Source organism: Ambystoma mexicanum, chromosome 10 (assembly GCF_040938575.1).
Source record: "Ambystoma mexicanum isolate Mex_15411 chromosome 10, UKY_AmexF1_1, whole genome shotgun sequence".
Classification (NCBI taxonomy): Eukaryota; Metazoa; Chordata; class Amphibia; order Caudata; family Ambystomatidae; genus Ambystoma; species Ambystoma mexicanum.
This window is the reverse complement of record NC_090932.1, coordinates 1548141808-1548156451: the sequence shown is the minus strand read 5'-3', so window position 1 is coordinate 1548156451 and position 14644 is coordinate 1548141808. Positions and strand designations below refer to the sequence as shown.

General features: G+C 46.1%; 1 protein-coding gene across 2 annotated transcripts in view; it reads right to left on the bottom strand.

Annotated features, from left to right (window-relative positions):
* The window catches only part of LOC138492554 (hepatocyte nuclear factor 1-alpha-like), a 195723-nt gene that overhangs the window by 47499 nt on the left and 133580 nt on the right, over positions 1–14644 (bottom strand). For both annotated transcript variants that reach the window (XM_069619782.1, XM_069619783.1), the window contains exons 3-5: positions 14184–14370; positions 10656–10894; positions 5986–6143 (exon numbers count right to left, since the gene is read on the bottom strand). In XM_069619782.1, coding sequence (XP_069475883.1) covers positions 5986–6143; positions 10656–10894; positions 14184–14370 — 584 coding nt within the window. The remainder of the gene's footprint in view (positions 1–5985; positions 6144–10655; positions 10895–14183; positions 14371–14644) is intronic.

The following is a 14644-nucleotide window of genomic DNA, read 5'->3' as shown; positions in this document are numbered from 1 at the left end:
AAAATGGCTGCCGAGGAGGGAACTCATAGTCCTTTCTCATTTTCCATGGCCACCACCGGGACAAGAGGGTGTTAGCAGGCACGGCATCTTGAGGAGTTGCAGGCGGTGAGGATTGTGAAGAGGCAGGAAAGTAGGCCATGGAGAAGGTTTGGGGATTGGTGTGTAACTCTAACCTGATATCCCCGGGGGCGTCTGGAAGGCTCTGGGATCTGGAACACCAGTTATGTAGTTTGCTCAGCTCAGAATAACAATTTGCAATCACAGAAGGGAGGATTTGTGATAACTGTCTCTAGCGGGTTAATCTCCCACCTCCCTCTGACCGACCCCACTCCCGCTGAGCCTTTCTCACCTTAATTGTTTGTAGGGTGAACTATCCGCCCTGCGTCTGGTGCAGGGGTGCTTGGGGTTTGGTGGCGATCTGACCGAGTTGCTTCACTGGTGCAGAGCGCCTTTCTCCGGGTCCAGGCCTGCTGTGACCCTTACTGTGCAAGTAGTCAGGTAGGTTGATGAATTGTAAGTCATAGTTCTGTTTTATGGGGAATCCCCTTAATGTCTTTATCGTCTTCTTTACAGGTGTGAAGACTTGCTGCTGTCGTGCTGAATTCAGAGGCACGTTTTAAGGTAAGAAAAGCACAAAGCGCAGCGTTCTTTATTGTCTCTTGAAGCTAACCTGTGTTCTCCTCTACATCTCCTCACAGGCTGCTGCGGTGCTCCAGTGGATGGGAACACGATGAAAACGGACTCCAGAGATCCGTCGAGGTAAGTTTAGCGCTTTGCGGATGTTAAATGTTGATGGCGAACCTGAATATCTCTCCTTTCTTTTGCTGGGTGTTGCCGTGGAGTTCCGGATGGAAGCGCTGCGTAGCACGATGGAATTCAGGTAAGAATGATGGCATTCAATGTTTAAAAGCACGCGTGTTCTAATATTGTTTTCGCTTTCTTGCTTTGCAGGTCGCAATGTTCGAACGGGAGCTGTGGCCACGGGATGCTGTGATTCCTCAATCTAGTACTCACAGCTGATGTTTCTTCTTCTATCGGTTTCCACAGGATACGGCCCGGTTGAGATGCTGAGCGAAGGATGGTATATCCTCAGGTAAGATAAGTCATCTTGTTCTTGTTCTTGTAGGTTTACCGGATGCTGAAGACCAGGACCTGGACAGGGCGAGCGTCACGCTGCTAGATGAAGAATAACGCGAAGCGTGTTCTGCAGCATGGGTGTGGTTTATATAGCCCATGTAAAATAGTACCAGGTAAAGTAGTTCCAGGCCCCAGCCACACCCAAGACACTAGACCGCATGGTTTGGTTCATAGGAACTGAGCTATGCGTTTGCTTTCATGTTGGATTTAAAGGCACATTTACATAAATGGGACCTAGTTTGAACAGTCCTTCCTTACCACATATGAGCCTGGTGCCAAAGGCGGCAGGACTGGCTCCAGGAGTCCTTTTGCAGTGGTTTTAAGGCCCTCTGGGTTCTGGTGGGAGCCTGCTGGTGGCACAGCTTGTGTCCCCTAACAGTGGTCATGACATGGTGATAGGGTGATTGGTGTGGGGGTTTGGCGCAAAGGCTCTGAGTTGCCCAGGAGGAGATCAAAGACAGAATCATCTTCAGGAAGATCCTGTCTATCGCCCATCGCAGCCTCTCGAACGATGCCTCTTCATACCTCGCACAAAAACTCAAGAGACTCACCCCACTGAGAGCCCAAAGATCTGTGTACAGACACCGTCTCATCACACTGAGATTCAACTGCTAAAGGGCTGGTGGATCTAGCTTCCCAGTCTGCGCTACCACTCTCTGGAACAACCCCTCACCCCCAATTTGCAGAATACAACCTGTTCAGGAAGAAACTCAAAACCATTCTCTTGAACTAATCCTCAGTGCCTCTATACTATGTCCTACACTGCATCTGTTTTTTATTACCACTGTAACCAGCGCTTAGATGCCCATGGGCTATGCACTCTTTTATAAATGTTAAAATAAAATAAAATAAATAAATATGGAGGTTCTCAGGCACATGAGGGAGCTGGATATGTGGGCAAATACCTGATGGTAAGGGCCACATTCCATCCTCCCCGACTGGGCCAGAGACATGGCACCAAGTAGTCTAGTCTAGTAATTCAAGCTCATGTTAACGTAACATAAAAAGTACAAATTCCGTGCCAGCAGGGGTGACGAGAGGGAGTTTACGGGGCGGTGCTGGTCTTCCATTTAGTGGGATCCATAGATGAGTTTTCCTCTGTGTTTGTCCTGTTGGTCCACCGTGCATGGTTGCAGAATGTTGCTGCCTGTGAGTGAGTGACAGCTTTGGGAGGTTTGGGTGAGTTTGATTTCTTTATGATTACATGAATGCCAGTTAGACCCGAGCTAGTTTACCAGAGGATGGGCTGGTGGGCGTGCACGCGTTTCCTCTTCTGAGAGTAACTGGATTTCTGTACATGTTTTAACAAAGCTATGTGTTTTCTAACCGCCTTCTCCCTGCCTGATGTCTACTGGCGGAACTGTCTTGACTTCAACTGGAGGGGGTTTGTGGGCTCGGCCCCAGTTATACAGTACTGCCTTATTGGTGGTTATGGCATGGTTGGAAAAGGTTGGTACTAGGAGTTTCTCTCTCTTGGTTACATGGGGGAGAAGAGTGGTTAATACTTTAAGTAGGCATGTGGACGAATTAGGTCTACAATGTTCAATATGGTAGATCGGCACCTTCAAATACCTACCTAGGTTTATAGAATGTTGGTCAGCATTTGGACTCCACCAATTTAACTACATTTTGTACCCTACATTTTTCTAGTAGAACTTTACAGAGGTTCTACTAAGATCCTTTTCCATACTATGCTGCAAACCCACCGCAAGGTGGCGCGCACTCAATGCGATCTACATAGTTCCATGCAATGGGCGTTGCAAGTGAGGCCTTCTTAATGCACAGTGCAAGATGGTGCATGTTGTTTACTGCACTATGGTGTATAGAACAATAGATATACAGAGAGGAATATATAGGATGCAAGGAATATTGATATCCATATATCCTAAGGTGGCATTTAGGCAGGATCGAATGGGACTAAAAGGACAATTTTGGGTAATATTTTTACTACGCGCAATAAGCAAGATTGCAAACTCACCCGTCGAAGCCTAAAGATATCAGGGGCCATGACCAGCATAGTCCTCCCATTATTAGACCAAGACAGAACATACCAAGTGCTGTTGCAAGACTGGAAACCCTATGTGCTGTTTCAAGACTAGACCTCCAAAGTGCCTTTTCAAGACTAGACACCCTAAGTGCTGTTTCAAGACTTACCATCCCAACTGTTGTTGGTGGGATATGCAGTCCAAGTGTTGTTTTGACACTAGCTATCACAGGTGCTATTGCCAGGATACATATCCTGCTTGCAAAGCGCAATATGTGATATTCCACAGATGTATTTGGGGTAAATTCTCCACGGCTGGACACAGTACAGATTGCCGGACAACGCGTCTCAGCGGCTGCGATAACTATGAGCTCTGCAAGATGACACATTCTATTGGTGTTGCAACATATGTTGACTAACAGTACTAGCCACTTACAAACCAGGTCATTTAATAAAAAATGTCAATCTATTTACTTTCAGTGAACACTCACCAGAAACCCTACAGACAGTAACTTGCCTGAACCAGGAAGAGGAGAAGGAGAACAGAAAGCAACCAATGCTAAGAACTGCATTGTAGAGTGGAAGAAAATGGAGCCTGGAAGGGGCATGACTAAAGGCCGTTCGGATGTCTACCAAGAGAAGTTCCAGCCCACATCAGGGGGCAATAGGACGGATTGGGTTTAGACAAAGCAAGGATTGGCTCAGGGAAAAAGTTAACCCGAGTGCCCGATAGGAGCCTAGGAAAGTTTCTAAACAGGAAAGAGAGGGCTATAGAAACCCAGGAGAGTCAGTGTTATGAGAGAGTTGTATGAGTGAGGTCAGAGGAGATGCAGGAGGACCAGGATCCCAGAGAGGAGTGCAAAGCAGGTGGAGGAGAGTACTGACATGTTTGGAGATAGTGAAGTTAAGGTGTTGGTGATGGGGATACCATTTTGGTGTGAGTAAGAGAGTGATTGAAGGAGGTAGAACAGGAGGGAGGTTGAAAGTAGGAGTGAGAGGTAGTGTAAGAGGAGGAGTTAGATGAAGAGTAAGAGGAGGAGGGGAAAATAGTGAGTAGGAGTGAGGTGGAGAGTATAAGGAGGAAGGAAGAATAGAAAGGAAGAGTGAGGGAGGAGTAAAAGAAGGAGGAGAGAATAGTGCAGAGGAGTGTGGCGAGCAGTGAGGGGAGTAGTAAAAAGACAAGTAGGAAGAGTGGGCGAGGTAATAAGAGATCATTGCAGTGGGAGAAGGAATCGGGTGAACAGTTGTTTGAGGACCGGAAAAGTGGAGAAAGGTAAGACAGAATTGAGAAGAAAGGGGAGACTGTGAATCAACGCATGAAGGACTATCCTTCTTAGGTATAGGTCCATGACCTTGTTGACTCTATCTGGTAGGTAGAAATTAGACAGTAGTGAAACCCTGTCAGTAGGAGTCAACCAGCGAACATCCAGCTCATGATAGATGGACATGGGTTAGGAGGTGGCAGTACCCTAGGACCAGGGATATATTTAAGCAACCACTCCTAGACCTGGTGCTTCACCCTTGTGTGCAGGTAACAATAAAGAACCATTAACTACTGTCTCGGCCTGAGAGAATTATCGGTAACTTCACACACTGGGATAGGCATTTCTTTGGTCCTTGGTAGATTAGATATTCCATTCAGCACTTCAAATACAGCCTCCATTAGACCCTGGTAACCTAAACACCCCTGCCCAACTTATTTCTCAGCTCGACACGCCATTAAGCATTGCTAGACTTGACATCTCACCAACTGAAAATTGATAGAGAAGATATTTTGTTGAACACTGCTAGAGTAAATATCTCACTGAGCATTGTCATTCTAGGTATCTCCTAGAATAGACATCCCAATAAACAAGTCTAGAGTACACCTCTTGCTAAGAATTTCCAGAGTAGATATTTATTATTATTTATTTATCACAAATTCCTATAAAGCGCTTAATGCCCACAGGCCTCAAAGCGCTACAAAGAAAACACAACATACAAACTATATAAAAACATAAAAAGCAAGAAAACAAGACAAAATAACATAAAATAGAACCAGGAGAACCAAAGTTCAGAGTTTTTGAGCAGCAGTCCAACTCAGACTACAAGCCCCAGATTCGAGGAACCCCTGGAAAAATACTTGCACTGTCCCAAATAGAGGGGTAAGGTACTGGCACCAAACCCCCACGAGGATACAATCCCTGCTCTCCTGGCTACACCAATCCTCCAGTTCAATCCTGCGCATAAAACTTCAGGTCAGACCAACGAACCACTCCAGGTCCAGATCTTTCGCGAAGCCAGTCAAGATATCTCAAGGATTGCGAGAGTAGACCTTGGTAGACTGCTTACCCAATAGTCAATTTGCTAGAGTAACTTTCCCATTGGACACTGCTAGAGTAGGCATTCCAACAAGCATCTTCAGAGTTGATTTCTCACTGAGCATTGAAAGGTTGTGCATCTCACAGTGCATGGATAGGTAAACGCTTGCTAGACAGCGCATCCAGTACCTCATTGCTGTAATAGCTTTTACAATGGGCATTGTTGGACTATGGATCACAGTGAGTGTGGCAACAATAGGTGTTGGAAAGGGCAAAGATAGCCTAAGTAACGTGCTTTGTTCTTTTTAAATTGTATAGTTTCTAGAATTATAGCCAGGTTGATTAGTACACTCTGGACTAGCTGAAAACTAAGGTTGGTTTCATTCAATACCAGCAGAACATTATCTTGCACTGCGTTCAACCGCGCCTGCAATAGCGTTCCTTCCCTGAAAAGCTTGAACAGCCCAGTAAATGAAGGCTGACTTTCAGACCATCGGCCATCTTGTGTTCACATCGGTTGAGAGCACAACACATATGTTGACATCCTAGTTAAGGTCATCTCACCAGCTTGGTATCAGTGCTCATCAGGCTGTGGCTTGGCTCCAGGCCAGGCGAGGAAACCTGATGAAGAACAGTGTGGGTGGCCACCATGGGGCTGCTTCCATGCTGGCTGCCACTGGAGGATCCCATTTCCGTTGGAGTCTCTTGACTGTATCGTCCACCTGATAAACAAAGAAAGCACATGCTGCGTGGATATGTCTGTTCTATGTAGCCAGTGCAAAAGAGGAATCAGGCTCTCCATTATTCAAATGCTATGAGGTCCCCAGCCTTGCTCTGAATGCAGAGTGCATTTACATACAGCACTTTTCTAGACCCCCCCCCATCCCCAAATATAGCCACCTAACATATACACACTACTCCCTTCAGTCAACACTGACTCAATTCACCAGTCCACTGGGATGGGTAGCCCTGGATACCTTACCTACATCCCTGGTGAGATCCTGAAGGATAAGGGACCACCTCCTCAATTGAGGGAGCGTGCAGTTCTCTTCAAACAAACCTCCAGCTCCAGTGTAGACAAAGGTACCTTAGAGGGAAATCGTTTCCATTCACTTGACATGGGAAGCGTGTATTGTAACATTGTTAAAAACATTTCTGGGACCATCAGGGAAGTCATTTGAACAGTTAAAAGGGGCATTCAATGAACCAGGGCTTCCCATGGATACAATGTTTCAAGCCTACTACTCCCCAATCAGAGATTATGTCATAAGGGAAACATGGTTACAGAAGCATTGTCTACCATGCTGCAGCTTCCCCAAGCGCATAGACTATTCACTAGACCAGGGGTCTGCAACCTTTGGCTCTCCAGATGTTTTGGACTACAACTCCCATTAGTTCTAACCAGCATTATCAATGGTGAGGGATCATGGGAGCTGTAGTCCAAATCATCTGGAGAGCCGCAGGTTGTATACCCCTGCACTAGACAGAAGTGTATGAGCAGCTCACCTTAGATCCAGTATTGCATGTACACCCTGTGTTTGTTTTGTCACATGTACCATAGCTCAGAGAGGAAGATAGAAAGAGCACGGGCTCAGTCTACAGATTCCCTGTGCGCATGGAGGTGGGGAAATGGACAATAATTGTCCCTAGGAATGACCATCCACAATGTCATAAATACTCAGTGTCCCATCACAACAAATCATATTCATTCGAACACGGTGTGAATAAATATACAATCCTTCATTCTGTACTAAAATTAAATCATGATGCAATGAGGCAACAAAGGAACACAGACAGATACAACAATTCAAGTACAACAAGAGACACATTAAATAACCTTTAGGGTACCATTCATTCAGAAAGCCATTAAAGTGCCTAACAGTAATTAAAGTGTTGTTCGCGGGTCAATGTCAATTGGATATGGAAAGGGTCATGGTACATTCATGTAGGGAACCCGTTTCTGCATCATTCGCTATGTTAACACTGTCTGAATTTCTGTTAGGTCATTTGGTAATTAAGAACATAGTGGCTACTTTAGCATGCGTATTTTTGTTTTTTAAAGTGTTTGGAGAAATCAATGTTTTGGCCTGAAGAAGATGAGGCTGGAAATCAAAGTTAGTACAGTTATTCGTCGAAACCAAAATAGTTGCTGGATAGGTGGCAGCGATATAAAATGCTAGACCCTGTAGATAGATATAATGCCTCCTGGGAGAGTCTCGTCACTTTACTGGTTGTCATGTGTATGGCACTGACACTTTAATGACTGTTAAGCACTGTAATGGCATTTTTAATGAATGGTACCCTACATACTTATTGGGTTATTTGATGTGTCTCTTATTGTACTTGAATTGTTGTATCTGTCTCTATTAGTTTGTTCCCTCATTACAGCATGATTTAATTTCAGTACAAATTAAGATTTGTATATTTCTTCACACACTGTTCGAATTAATATGATATGACATGTTCTCACTGTACTATATGTATATATTATATCATGTATGAATGATGTTTTTCTATATAATGCTCAGGTGATTTGTTTCATGTAATAAATACATTTCTACATTACTCTAAATGCAGTTTGGTGTTCACAGTTCATGATGCTTTGAAAGTAAGAATGCATTGATTCTAAATCGATAATTGGTCACGAATATTTTGTTGTTGGTTTAGGTCGAGTTTTGACCCTGCTCTTCGTGAGTTTCCTAGGTGGATCACATAACCATCAACAAGTCATGGCAATTCCCTAGTGTCCCTGGGGGCAACCTCACTCCTCTATTCTCACTATTCACAAAGACAGAACATACACCAGACCAAATAAGTCTAGAGGAACCCTTCCCTATGAATCTTAACCCTTGCAGATCTCCCTCAGCTACCCGAATTCTTCCCTGACAATCCCCATATGGGTAAATATCACCCACCTACAGGAATCCTTCCCTGGGAATCCCAACCCTGGCAGAGCTCACCCACCTCCAAGAATACCTCCCTTGGAGTTTCAACTATGACCAATCTCCCCCACCTGCATGCATCCTTCCCTGTGAATCCCAAACCTGGCATATCTCACCCACCTGCAGGAATTCTTCACTGTGAATCCCAACTATGGCAGATGTCAAGCACCCACACAAATCCTTCCCTGGCCATTCCAAACCTTGCTGAGCTCACCCATCTTTAGGAATCCTTCCGTAGGAATGCCAAACCTGGCAGATCTCCCCCCACCCCCAACAAAAGCAATCCTTCCTTTGGAATCCCAACTATGTCAGATCATTCACAGCTACAGGAATCCTTCCTTGGAAAACCAAAACCAGACAGATCTCACCCACCTACAGGAATCTTTCCCTGGGAATGCCAAACATGGAAGTCTCACCAACCTACAGGAATCCTTCCCTGGGAATCCCAACCCTGACAGATCTCCACTTGCAGGAATATTTCCCTGGAAATATTTACAGGAATATGTCCTTGGTACAACACCCTTACCTATCAGAAACCTTCCCTGGCAATCTAAATCTTGGCAGATCTCACCCACTTACAGGAACCCTTCCCTGGAAATCCAACTATGGCAGATCACCCCCACCTACTGGAGTCCTTCCCGAATCCCAGCGTTCTCAGACCTCTCTCACCTACGGGAATCCTTCCCTAGGAATTCCAACCCTTGCAGATCTCACTCACCTACAGGAATCCTTCCCTGGAAATCCCAACTATGGCAGATGTCACCTCCCTACAGAAATCCTTCCCTGGGAATCCCAAACCTGACAGATCTCATCCATCAGCAGGAATGCTTCTTTGGGAATCCCAAACATGGCAATTCACCCCTACCTACAGGAATCCTTCCGTGAGGCTCCCAACTATGGCAGATCACCTCCGACTACAGGAACCATTCCCTGGGAATCTCAAACCTGACAGATCTCACCCACCTACAGGAATACTTTTCTTTGAATCCCAAACCTGGCAGTCTCACCCACCTACAGGGATCCTTCACTGGGAGTGCCAACCCTGACAGGACTCCACTTACAGGAATATTTCCATGGGAATCCTAAACCCTGGCAGATATAACCTACATAGAGGTACCCTTCCCTGAGAATCCCAACTTTGGTGGATATCACTCATCCACTGGAACCGTTTCCTGGCAATCAAAACCCTGGTAAATGTCACCCATCTACAGAAATCCTTACATGGCAATCCCAACCCTGACAGATATCACCCGTCTCCAGAAAGTCTTCCCTGGCAACCCCAGACCTGGCAGATCTCACCTGTCTAGAGAAATCTTTCTTTGGGAATCCTAACCCTGGTAGATCTCAATCAGCCATAAACCCAGACACACACATCCAGAGCCTCACAAACAGCCGTCGGATCACTGCCATAGCACACGTCCATACACCCATAACACACACCAAGGACTTAAGGGAAAGTCCACATACATACTAGTACCTTTAAAAGGTGAAGGGGATACCCGCACCACTTTGCACACACTCAGCTCTAAAACACACCCTAACACAGACCCAACAACGCATATGTGAATGCTATGAAAGTGACTTGACTCAACCCCTAAGGAAACACGCCCCTAATCACAAAGGTGTTTGGGAAAGATATAGGGCAATACGTCCCAAATGGCTAATCCACCCCTTTGCATCCCATAATCCAGAAGATCTTAATCTGTCAAAACACAATCAGAAACGCCCGAAAGGACACATGCCATCCTACTACAAAATTCCTTATCATCACACACATACGCACTGGGACATGCCAACACCCTGATTCCTCTTAACCCCAAACATATGATGTGCCCCAAAGTAAATCGATCCCCAGTCTATCTTAACTTGCCAAACCCCAGTCAAATGCCCCTTGGCACCACACAGACCCCCATCAACCCAATAACCAGTCACACAGGTCCTAGATCAACCTAAATTGGGGAACGCTGTGGGACCAGACTGCAACCCACACATGCAATCTGTTCTCAGGGAAACTGAGGCTAGCAGACCTTCACCAACAGTACACTGCTACCTACCATACACCCACAATGACAACAACACACACAACACTGTTGGGGAAGATAGCAAGGCCATTCCATAAACATCAAGGCAACTTGAGCGCTCTTTAAAACCTGCTCCATCCTATTTACTATCCTGTTCCTCCTGAGCACTTTTAAGTAGACTTAGGCCTATGTATGCACTAAACTAGCAAACAGCATACCGTTACATCCTAGTTTTCGGATCGGTACTTACCGTGACGTGAATGGTACTTACCATGGACTTTACTTGGAGAGAGGGCACTGGATGGCTGCAGAGGGGAAGGGTTGTGAACCGTTAAGGAGGCTGTGCTAGTGGGTGGCTGCCCACTGTATGTGTCCATGGCCAGCTTGTGGCGGAAGGCCTCCTCCTTCCTACGGTTGGCGAACCAGTTATAAACTCGCACCTCCGTCACCAGGTTCGATCCGAGCCCCTGGGCCTGGGAAGGAGAGACCCCTCGCTGCAGACACTCTGCCCTGGGGAAGAAAAGAGAAAAGTGCCTATGTCTATCAATTTATATACTTGACATGTCAGTGTATGCGCTTTCATAAAATCAGCAGTTCGAAGGATGCATGTTGTTACAACATTTATTTAGAACACTTCAGGGGTAACAGTCTGTGGGGTATGCAGGAGTTCAGTTCCTGTGCTTTCCTCGGAGTAGATGTGGAGTCTCTCTGCACCTTCATTACAGCTGTGATTTGCATATTCATAGACATGCGTTTTATAGTTCCCTGCATATAAGGTGAAGCTTCTAGCTCCCATTTTGCACTGCCTCACCAGACCATCCCACTTGAACCACATATCACTTTTCTCCACCACAGTATCCAGCTTGGGCTACAGGGATGTCTGCCTTGTCCTCCTGCAGACCTAGTTTACATATTTCACTCCTCCACTAGTGTGTCCTGTTGGAGTCACAGCTCTCAATTCTTACCATAGTCTGTAGCATGGGCTGCAGAGATGTCTAACCTGTCTTATCTGCAGACCTAGCTCACATATTGCACTCCTCCACTAGTGTGTCCTGCTGGAACCACAGATCTCAATTCTTACCATGGTCTCTAGCATGGGCTGCAGAGATGTTTAACCTGTCTTATCTGCAGACCTAGCTCACATATTGAACTCCTCCACTGGCGTGTCCTGCTGGAACCACAGATCTCAATTCTTCACCACACTATCCAGCTTGGGTTGCAGAGATGTCTGACCTGTCTTATCTTCAGACCTAGCTCACATATTGCACTCCTCCACAAGAGTTTCCTGCTGGAACCACATATCTCAATTCTTATAATTTTCTCTAGCATGGGCTGCAGAGATGTCTAACTTGCCTTATCTGCAGACCTGTCTCACATATTGCACTTCTCCACTGGCATGTCCTGCTGGAACCACAGATCTCAATTCTTCACCACACTATCCAGCTTGGGTTGCAGAGATGTCTGACCTGTCTTATCTTCAGACCTAGCTCACATATTGCACTCCTCCACAAGAGTTTCCTGCTGGAACCACATATCTCAATTCTTACCATAGTCTGTAGCATGGGCTGCAGAGGTGTCTAACCTGGCTTATCTGCAGACCTAGCTCACATATTGCATTCCTCCACAAGAGTTTCCTGCTGGAACCACATATCTCAATTCTTATCATTGTCTCTAGCATGGGCTGCAGAGATGTCTAACTTGCCTTATCTGCAGACCTGTCTCACATATTGCACTTCTCCACTGGCGTGTCCTGCTGGTACCACAGATCTCAATTCGATCTCAATTCTTACCATAGTCTGTAGCATGGGCTGCAGAGATGTCTAACCTGTCTTATCTGCAGACCTAGCTCACATATTGCACTCCTCCACAAGAGTTTCCTGTTGGAACCACATATCTCAATTCTTACCATTGTCTCTAGCATGGGCTGCAGAGATGTCTAACTTGCCTTATCTGCAGACCTGGCTCACATATTGCACTTCTCCACTAGCGTGTTCTGCTGGAACAACAGATCTCAATTCTTACCATAGTCTGTAGCATGGGCTGCAGAGATGTCTAACCTGTCTTATCTGCAGACCTAGCTCACATATTGCACTCCTCCACTAGCGTGTCCTGTTGGAGCCACACCTCTCAATTCTTAAAATAGTCTCTAGCATGGGCTGCAGAGATGTCTAACCTGTCTTATCTGCAGACCTAGCTCACATATTACACTCCTCAACTAGAGTTTCCTGCTGGACCACAGATCTCAATTCTTACCATTGTCTCTAGCATGGGCTGCACAGATGCCTAACCTGTCTTTTCTGCAGTCCTAGCTCACATATTGCACTCCTCCACTAGCGTGTCCTCCTGGAGCCCCCCAGATCTCAATTCTAAGCATTGTCTCTAGCATGGGCTGCAGAGATGTCTAACCTGTCTTATTTGCAGACCTACCTCACAAATTGCACTCCTCCACTAGCGTGTTCTACTGGAACCACATATCTCAATTCTTACCATAATCTGTAGCATGGGCTGCAGAGATGTCTAACCTGTTTTATCTGCAGTCCTAGCTCACATATTGCACTCCTCCACTAGTGTGTCCTGCTGGACCACAGATCTCAATTCTTACCATTGTCTCTAGCATGGGCTGCACAGATGTCTAACCTGTATTTTCTGCAGACCTAGCTCACATATTGCACTCCTCCACTAGCGTGTCCTCCTGGAGCCCCCCAGATCTCAATTCTAAGCATTGTCTCTAGCATGGGCTGCAGAGATGTCTAACCTGTCTTATTTGCAGGCCTACCTCACAAATTGCACTCCTCCACTAGCGTGTTCTGCTGGAACCACATATCTCAATTCTTACCATAGTCTGTTGCATGGGCTGCAGAGATGTCTAACCTGTTTTATCTGCAGTCCTAGTTCACATATTGCACTCCTCTACTAGCGTGTCCTGCTGCAACAGAGGATCTCAATTCTTACCATAGTCTCTGGAATGGGCTGCAGAGATGTCTAAGCTGTCTTACCTGCAGACCTAGCTCACATATTGCACTCCTCCAGTAGCGTGTCCTGCTGGAACCACATAACTCAATTCTTAGAATTATCTCTAGCATGGGCTGCAGAGATGTTTAACCTGTCTTATCTGCAGACCTAGCTCACATTTTGCACTCCTCCACTAGCGTATATCTTGCTGGAACCACAGATCTCAATTCTCCACCATAGTATCCAGCTTGGGTTAATGAGATGTCTGACCTGTTTTATCTGCAGACCTAGCTCACATATTGCACTCCTCCACTAGAGTTTCCAGCTGGAACCACATATCGCAATTCTTACCATGGTCTCCAGAATGGGCTGCAGAGATGTCTGACCTGTCTTATCTGCAGTCCTAGCTCACATATTGCACTCCTCCACTAGAGTTTCCTACTGGAACCATATATGTCAGTTATTATCATTGTCACCAGCTTGGGTTGCAGAGATGTCTGACCTGTCTTTTTTGCACACCTAGCTCACATATTGCACTCCTCCACTAGAGTTTCCTGCTTGAACCACATATCTCAAATCTTACCATAGCATGTGTTGAAGAAATGTCTAAGCTGTCTTTCCTGCAATTCTAGCCTGGTGGTGCACGCCCCCACCAGAGCTTCCCACTTAAAACACAGATCTCATTTCTCCACCACAGTTTGTAACTTTGTTTGCAGAGATCTCTATCCAGTCCAGATCTAGGTCACAAATTGCACTCCTCCACCACCACTGATCCCAATTCTCCACCACAGTATCCTGCTTAGCTTGAAGAGATGTCTAACTTGTCTTGTCTGCAGGTCTTGCTCACCTGTTGCACTCCTCCACCAGAGCTTCCCGCTCCTCCTTGCTGGGGTTCTTCTGTCTCTCGTAGGCCTGAAAGAGGATCTGCTGGGACGCCGGACCCCACTTAAAGCGGTTTCTTCTCGCCTTCTTGGTTGGAATTTCCTCTCCATCAGGCTCTTCGGTCATCATCCCTTGACCTGCATGGGTGAACTCTGGAGGAAGCAGAGAAGGGCAAAGCACTCCTGAAGGCGTAATCTCATTCAAAGAGCCCATGAACACATAATCATAACGTGGCCCCTGGATACAAGCACTGTATGCGGCCCTTTATTGTACGGATCATGGAGTGCCCCTGAACTTTCCTCTCTGGTTACCCCCGTATGCTCTTTTGTTGCCTCCTTCGTCTTATACTCCTGTAATGTGACCCCTTTGCAACCTCTTCTGTGGGTTCTCTGCCCTCTCTGGGATGTGATTATTTTTCTCCTACTT